At 41.9% G+C, this 9,054-nt stretch overlaps 1 protein-coding gene across 1 annotated transcript; it reads left to right on the top strand.

The window, feature by feature from the left end:
• Nucleotides 1-5,727: 5,727 nt before the first annotated feature.
• LOC118031253 (phospholipase A I) lies at nucleotides 5,728-8,644 on the top strand. Its single transcript, XM_035035605.2, has 5 exons — nucleotides 5,728-6,058; nucleotides 6,161-6,635; nucleotides 6,729-6,945; nucleotides 7,237-7,326; nucleotides 7,818-8,644. Exons 1-5 carry the CDS (start codon nucleotides 5,869-5,871, stop codon nucleotides 8,247-8,249), a joined length of 1,404 nt encoding a protein of 467 aa, XP_034891496.1. The 5' UTR covers nucleotides 5,728-5,868; the 3' UTR covers nucleotides 8,250-8,644.
• The last annotated feature ends 410 nt before the right edge of the window (nucleotides 8,645-9,054 follow it).

Below are 9,054 nucleotides of genomic sequence, written 5' to 3'. Positions count from 1 at the left end.
GTCCATTGGTGATGATATCAGAAACTCTAGCTGTCCAAGGCAAGCCTGTTGCCGTGAGAGTCCTTAATGAAAAGTCATCAATTAATCTTTTTCCGTGAGGCAACCAGTAATCATACCATAGTGATGTTAAGGAACCATTGCCAATTCCTGCTATGAACCAACCCCTACACCAATCCCGACTTTGTAAGATCTTCCTCCATGACCATGATGGGTTAGAAGTATTGATATGCCAAAATGAGCGATTGCGGATCAGGACTGCATGAACCCACGTTGTCCATATAGAAGTTTTGCTGGTAAGCAAATGCCAAATATGCTTTAATGTAGCAGCTCTGTTCCAAGTTGCAAGTCTTTTGATGCCGAGCCCACCTTCTTGCACAGGGTAACATATGGATGTCCAGGCCACCTTTGCACCCGAAGTAGATAGAGATGTACCCTTCCATAAGAATGCAGATAGAGTCCTTTCAATTGTCTTCATGATTGAGCATGGCAAGATGAAGGTGGAAGACCAGTACACCTGGATAGAGAATAGGACAGCTTTTATAAGTTGGAGACGACCAGCATATGTGAGTGAAGAGGAGGTCCAAAGTTTGATCCGTGAAGTGATTCGCTCTACAAGTGGTATGCAATCCGTGTGAGTTAGGCGTGTAGAGATAAGAGGCACTCCAAGATACCGTACTGGAAGGTGCTGCTGTTGTATTCCTATTTGGCGTTGAATGGTGCGTTGCATGGTATCATCAATGCCAGACAGATACATGGAACTTTTGGCAAAATTAATGGAGAGACCTGATAGCATAGAGAATTTGTCTAAGCTGAACTTGAGCACACCGATGGAGACTGGATCAGCATGACAGAAGAGCATGAGGTCATCTGCAAAACAAATATGAGTTATACCAGTTGGCTTACATCGCCAGTGATACTTGAATGTGGATTGCTGAATTGTTTGTTGAATAATCCCTCCTAGGCCAGCCATGGCCAGAACAAATAGATATGGAGAAAGAGGGTCTCCCTGCCGAATGCCTCTAGATGCTTTGAAGAAGCCATGAGACTCCCCATTGATACTAATAGAGTAATGAGCAGTGGTGATACAAGTTTTAATCCAAGTGATCATGGCTGGAGGGATAGCAATAGCTGCAAGTCCTGCTAATATAAAGTCCCAACTGACTGTATCAAACGCCTTCTTTAGGTCAATTTTTAAAGCACACCGTGCAGGACCATTCTTGAGGTGATAATTGTGTAATAGCTCTTGTGCAAGGAGGATGGCATCTGAGATATGTCGGCCTGGGAGAAAAGCTGTTTGGGATGGATTAATGACATCTGCCAAAGTTGTTTTCAGCCGATGAACAATGAGCTTGGAGATACATTTGTACAGCACGTTACAACATGAAATGGGCCTATAATCATTTAGACAGGAAGGATTCTCTATCTTTGGAACCAGCGCTACTCGGGTGGCATTGACACAACGAGGCAATGAGTTGTGTGAGAAGAAATACCTGACCGCAGCCATGAAATCAACCCGAATGATAAGCCAGCTCTTCTTAAAGAATAGAGCATTATATCCATCCGGACCAGGAGACTTGCTATCAGGAATAGAAAATAAAGCATTTTGAATATCATCATTGGTGATAGGGAGGTTTGCCATGCATGTTGATGTGTCCGAAATCGGAGTTGGATATAGACTCGTGATGTCTTCTGGCAGAGGAGAAGTAGTAGCTGAAAGAAGTTGCTCATAGTATGATGTTGCTAATTGCCCAATTTCCTGTTCATCAATGATGTTATTTCCCGACTCATCCTGCAGCATATGGATTCTGTTTCTTGTTTGCCGATGAAGCAAGGATTTATAAAAGAATGATGTGTTCTTATCTCCAAGGTGTAACCATTGGATCCGTGACTTTTGCTTGAAATAGGATTCCTCATCCTTACAGAGCTGCATGTAATGATTGGCAAGTAATCTTTCACTTTGTTGAGCTTCCACAGATGCAGGGTGTTCATCAAGAAAAATTTGAGCTGCAAACCATGCCTCTCTAGCTCTGGCTACTCTACCTGTAATGTTACTTGTATGATGATGATGGAGAGTCTTAAACACTGACTTCAGCCGATGAAGTTTAGTGGTGAACTGATACATGGGGTTACCACTTACTGGTATTTGCCAAGAGGAACCAACAACATCCATAAAATCATCCCTGGCTGCCCAAATATTCAGGAATTTAAATGGGACACTCCTCCTCCGGTTTGGATTGCAGAGTTGCAATATCATGGCACTATGATCAGAAATGCAACGTGGCTGAAAAGTGGCATGAGCTGCAGGCCATTTTGAGAGTAAGTGTTGATTACCAAAGATCCAGTCAAGTTTTTTCTGAATAGTATTGCATCCATGTTGACCATTGTGCCACGAATATTTTAGGCCATTGTATGGAATGTGAATAAGTTCAGCTTGTCTGATACAATTATTGAAAGCATCAAGATGACGAGGCCATCTTGTATCCCCCCCTATCCTGTCTTCGGCTTGCAGAATTGCATTAAAATCCCCCATCACAATCCATGGAATACCAGATGATGATTCCTGGGTAATATAATGCCAGAGGGCTATTCTTTCAGCTGGAGTATTGAAGCCATATACAAAGGTGATGCGGGTGGTTTCTGTGGAGTGCAGATGGTTTATATCACATGTTAACCATTGAGGGGAAGATTGGACACATGTGAGATGAAGTTTTTTGGAGTTCCATCCAATGAGTATACGGCAAGTGGAGGATGTGGTAATGTTAGAGTGGAATTGCCAATGAGAAGGGGCAAGGGAGTTTTGTACTGCTGTTAGATTAGCAGCACTGATTTTCGTTTCCAAGAGTCCAAAGATATCTAGATTGTTTTTTTGTGTCCATGCATAGACGGTTTTTTGTTTTTGGAGGCCATTAAGACCCCATATGTTCCAGCTGCCAACAATGAACATTTATTAAAATGTGGTAAAATGACTAAAGAGAAGACTAGTGGCCACGGGCCTCCTTTTTTTTCCTGCCCCCTTTCTTTTTCCTGACAGTGGTTGGAGAGGGGGTTGGGGACTGAATAGGGACATTTTGTGGGGATGGTGTAGAGGCCGCAACTGAAACCTCAGCTGATACCTCTTGAGCAGCAGAGGAAGTATCACTTATAGTCCGTAAGGAGTCCATTTTGCTTTCTAAACAAATATTAGCATGCTGGTCATCAAGTTGATGTTGCTTAAGTCCAAGAAAACCAAGAAAGTCATTACCTGAATCTTGACTGGAATCACTATCATCAAGAAGTTGTTGGTCTACCGGCTCTGTGATAGGCATAGGTAGAGTAGGGATCGGCTTAGTGTGTTGGATGAGTAAAGGTTGTGCTGCCTCAACTGGTGGTAGAAGTGCAATTGTGGCACTTGTTGATGGTAGAAGTGCATCTGATTGGTCAGGGGGGGCAAAATGTCGCTTAACAATATGCTGCAATTCAATATGTGCTTTGCCTTTATCCAAAGCAGTAGGTGTTAAGACTGGAGAATGAGCATCTGATTGTGGAGAAACTGGCACGACCGGAGGAGCATGGGCTTTGCCTTTTGCCATAGCAGGTGGTTGTTGAGTGGAACAAGAATGCCCGAAGACTTTACATTTGTCACAGCTGGGAGGTTTCCATTCATAATCAACTGTAACCGTAATTGGTGTAGTTGAGAGAGGACTGTCAATCTCAAAACTGTGAATAAAAGGTAAGGCAGCATCAACTTCAACACAGAGTCTGGCATACTCTAAGCGAGTGCAACTGTATGTAAGCTCATCACAGGATAGCGGTCTGCCAACCATACTGGCTGCTAAACTGAGTCCTTGCTTTGACCATAAGGGGAAGGGCAAACCATGTAACCGAACCCACACTGGAAGAGTGGCAATTTTGTTTTTATCAAACTGAAACCGTGGATGCCATTGTTGAAGGATGATATTTTTGCCTCCAAACATCCATGGCCCCTTCTCGAGTACAGAATGCATTTCTTCTTCAGTGTTGAAGCGGAAGATCATGAAGCCATTGCCAGTTGTCATCACAGTTTCTAGTCCATATTGGCGCCACGCCCTGGATGCAATAGAATTAACAGCATGGAATGGCATTCGAAATCCTGGAAAGAAGCCGATCATGCATCGATTCCATTGAGCAGAATTCTCCGTTAGCATATCTTCTGTTATTTTAAGGTTGTGACCTAATGGTTGTCTTGGTAGAGGCTCTAGAGTAAAACGGGTACTAGAGTCAGAGACTCTTACTCGATCTGCCCAAGAGTTTTGACTAGCAACAGGGTGGGGCTTGGGAACAGGAGGCTTTGTTTTCGTCATGATGTGATGAGGAAGGTAAGGTGTTTGTATGGCTCAGTAAGGAACTTTTGAGGATGGAGAAGCAGGGACGGTGAAGATTGGGTTCCAGGTACAGGTTCAAGATTTTGTGCGGTCAGAATAGGGAAGAGATGTTGGGGAAGAAGATGGTGGGTGAAAAAGAGAAGGAGGATATCACCGGCGGCCATTACAGGACCAGCAAGTCGGGAGCCACCAAGTCGCCAACAGCAGCTGCTCTCTCTCCATTTTTTCCCTCCCTAAACCCTTCCTCCCTAAACCCTTAAAACCTAAACCCTAAACCCTAAACCTAAACCCTAAACCCTAAAACCCTAAACCCTAAACCCTAAACCCTAAACCCTAAAACCCTAAAACCCTAAACCCTAAACCCTAAAACCCTAAACCCTAAACCCTAAAACCCTAAACCCTAAACCCCTAAACCCTAAACCCTAAACCCAAAACCCTAAACCCTAACCCCTAAACCCTAAACCCTAACCCCTAACCCCTAAACCCAAAATCCTAAACCCTAAACCCTAAACCCTAAACCCCAAACCCGAAACCCTAAACCCTAAACCCGAAACCCGAAACTCTAAACTCTAAACCCTAAACCCTAAAACCGAAACCCGAAACCCGAAACCCTAAACCCTGAACCCGTAACCCGAAACCTGAAAACCCTAAACCCTAAACCCAAACCCCAAACCCTAAACCCAAACCCCAAACCCTAAACCCTAACCCCTAAACCCAAAATCGAAACCCTAAACCAGAAACCCGAAACCCTAAACCCCAAACCCCAAACCCTAAACCCTAAACCCTAACCCCTAAACCTTAACCCCTAAAACCCTAAACCCTAAAACCTAAACCCAAAACCCCAAAACCTAAAACCCAAAACCCTAAAACCCTAAACCCAAAACCCTAAAACCCTAAACCCTAAACCCTAAAACCCTAACCCCTAAAACCCTAAAACCCTAACACCGAAAACCCTAACCCCCTAAACCCTAAACCCTAAACCCTAAAACCCTAAACCCTAAACCCTAACCCCTAAAACCCTAAACCCTAAACCCTAAACTCTAAAACCCTAAACCCTAAACCCTAAACACTCAACCGAAACCCTGAAACCGAAACCCTGAACCCTCAACCCGGAACCCCGAACCCCGAACCCCGAACCCCGAACCCCGAACCCGAACCCGGAACCCGGAACCCGAACCCGGAACCCCGAACCCCGAACCCCGAACCCGAACCCGAACCCCGAACCCTGAACCCTAAACCCTAAACCATGCTTCCTGAGATACAATATTTTCGATTTTATCCAGGTACACTCTAAGTTGACTGTTTGGAGTTTAGTGCTTATAAGAGTATGAGACTAATGTTTTCTTCTCTGCAGATAGTCTTTAAAGACATTTAGATAGTTTCCTTTTTCTTTTTCTTTTTTTCATATCTTAATGGGCCTTTCTATTTTTCCAGAAATTATCTTTAAAGACTAGCTTTAGTCAAAGAATATCTTGTTCTAAGACAGCATCCTCTATGGCTTGATCTTGTAGTTGATGACCGCTGTGGTATGGAGCTGGATGAGACTGACCCAGCTATCTGGCTAAAGTTGAAAGCTGCAGTTGATGACTATGTCCAGAACAATTCTGAAGCCTTCAAGAATGTCTGTGAGAGACTAACTTTTCCCTACCAACATGATGATAAACTGTCAGAGATTATGAAATCTCAGCAATTTTCCAAGGCAAAGGTATCAAATGCAGGTATTGATGCTCACACTCTCTTAATTTGCTTTTTTCACGCTTCCATCATTTGGCATGCTCCTTTTTCTGAACCTGAAATCTTTTGGTATTTTGCTATTTTAGATGAGACTAGTCCCTCTTTAGGTTGGAGGCGTAATGTGCTACTTGTTGAAGCTTTGCACAGTCCTGGTTCAGGAAGGGCTGTGCAACATTCCCGGGCACTTGAGACATTTTGTTCCCGCAATGCAATAAGACTATCTCTCATGCATGCCACATCTGGAATTGCTAGGACAGTGCCACCAGGAACATTCCCATCCCCTTTTTCATCACCTCTAATTACTGGAAGCTTCCCCTCAAGCCCGCTTCTATTCAGTCCTGATTTGGGCTCACAGAGGATTGGCCTTATAGACTCGGTCCCACCTTTAAGCTTGGATGGAGTTCAGTCTGGAAAGATAGCTTTATCACCGCCAATGTCCCCTTCAAAACACAGACAGCTCTCTTTACCTGTTCGATCATTGCATGAAAAGCTACAGAATTCACCACAAGTGGGGATTATACATTTAGCCCTTCAAAATGACTCATCAGGCTCAATATTAAGGTGAGCATGCTTCTCTGTTGTTTAACATGCTATTTTTTAATTGATATTTAGTTTCAGGCACTGTCCTAAAGTGCCAAATGCATGTTTTTCCAGCTGGCAGAATGATGTATTCGTTGTTGCTGAACCTGGAGATCTTGCTGATAAGTTTCTGCAAAGCGTTAAATTTAGTTTGTTGTCAATGAACCGGAACCGCCATAGGAAGATTCCTTCACTGGTTGGCAATATCTCAACTGTTGCTGATTTAGTTCATTGTAAACCATGCTTCCTAGTTGAAAATGTCATCCATCGTTATATAGGACGACAGACGCAAGTATGTGGTAAAATATTTGAATTTTAATAGAATACTATAATTTTAATATTAGAAATTAGAATTATATATATTTTTTTAAATCTATTCTTTATTTTTATTTTATTTTCATTTTGTCTGAAAAATCTTTTTTTATTTCCGCGTTCTGGCCCGTGTCACGAGCTATTTTTTATTTTTTATTGCACAAATTTGATAAGATAAAAAAATTTATTTTATTTGATTCTAAAATACTTGTTATTGAAGAGTTACTAAATTATTTGTCTCCATTTTAATGTACATTACTAATTTCTGAAGGTCATGGAGGATGACCAAGAAATAGGGGCATATATGTTCCGTAGAACAGTTCCTTCTATGCACTTGACACCTGAAGATGTTCGCTGGATGGTATGCTTTTGGCCCTTGATTTTTCTGTGTCTTGCTTTGGCCTCTAATTATTTTTATTTTTTAATCCACTACTCACCTTCTGTGGTTCTCCTGTAATGTTGGTCTATTCATAAGATCATTACCCACCAGTGGCACTACTGAATCATGGTTCTATGAGGGGTGATATAAACAAACCCTGCCCTTCAGTATTTTCTTCCTAGAATAATTCAGCTCTAAAGTCTTCTTTTTCCATATTGTTTTTCCAAATTGTCAAGTCATAAAAACATAGTTAGATTTTTATCCATTGGCTTATTTTTCTTCTAGCATAATTATTCTTCCTGACTTTCTCAAGAAGGAAGAAAATCACGGAACTCTTAAGGGCTAATGCAGAAACTGCTGCTTCCATTTTGTTAGTATTGTGCCTTGCAAATGGGACATGAATTAATGTTAATTCAATGTTGTTTTGTTCTGCTAGTGATTTATGCAGTTGCCTTTTGTCTTGTAAAACCTAGGTCGGAGCTTGGAGGGACAGGATTATAATTTGCACAGGAGCACATGGGCCTATGCCAACTTTAATCAAGGCCTTTCTGGATTCTGGTGCAAAAGCTGTAATATGCCCTTCAGTAGAGCCCTTAGAAATCCCGGTGACATTAGTCCATGGATCAGGGGAGTACAATGTTCTGGAAAATGGGAGGTTTGAGATCGGAGAGGAAGAGGCCGAGCCTACCAGTCCAGTGAGTGATTGGGAAGATAGTGACCCCGAGAAGAATGGTGACCATTCTATCGGTTTTTGGGATGATGATGAAGAGGAACTATCCCAGTTTGTTTGTAAGTTGTATGATTTGTTATTTCGGGTAGGGGCAAGAGTAGATGTTGCTCTTCAAAATGCTCTTGCTGTACATCAGAGGCTAAGGTATTCGTGCCATCTTCCTAGTATACAATAGTTAGCTAGATACTGATACAAGAAAATAAAAATCAAACCAAATAACAAGTGAAAAAAAAAAACGGGAGAAAGTAAAAATAAAATAAAATTACCTGAGAATAAGAATATAGATGATTGAATTTAAGTACAGAAGTGAGAGGGAATATCCAATTTTGAGGCCTATAAAAAAGGGAAAAAAAATTGTTGTCAGCTATTCATTGCATGAACACAAGTAAATAGCACACGATACCATTTTTTCAATCGCAAACATGTAAATTTGTCATTTGTACTGAACTTTTACTCTCTCTCCAACCTATTTCAGCCTTATAAGGCCCCAATTTTGAGTTGCATGGGCAGTTACTTTAGTTGTTGCTTGGATGATTGCTCTATTAATGTACAGTCCTTTTTAGACTTTAAGACCAGGGCTATGATGTACTGGGTAGCCCCATGAGCTTTGTGGTGGTGTCATGTTTACTTTTATGGCATTGCTGGAATTAGTGATCGCTTGCTATGATTGTTGTTAGCTTGGTGTCGGAGACACAAACCAGCACCTTGGATTTGCTAACTGGAGCCTTAACATCCGAGGCATTCCAATGGATACTCATAATAACTGTGGTCAATAACCGAGGATAGAATATAGAAAACCATAATCTAGTGGCCACTGAAACTGTTGTCATCATGCTAGAAAGGTATATTTTTTTCCCAGACGGACATTGTGATCCCGGGTTTCATTTTCAATAGTGACTAGAATTGATAGCTAGCTGAAGTGACTGGTCTTTGCCTGAATGCAAAATGCTATGCGAGAAAACAAAGACGAGAATGACTAA

This window comes from Populus alba, chromosome 11 (assembly GCF_005239225.2).
Source record: "Populus alba chromosome 11, ASM523922v2, whole genome shotgun sequence".
In the NCBI taxonomy this organism is placed as follows: Eukaryota; Viridiplantae; Streptophyta; class Magnoliopsida; order Malpighiales; family Salicaceae; genus Populus; species Populus alba.
This window is presented reverse-complemented; position numbering and strand designations above follow the sequence as displayed.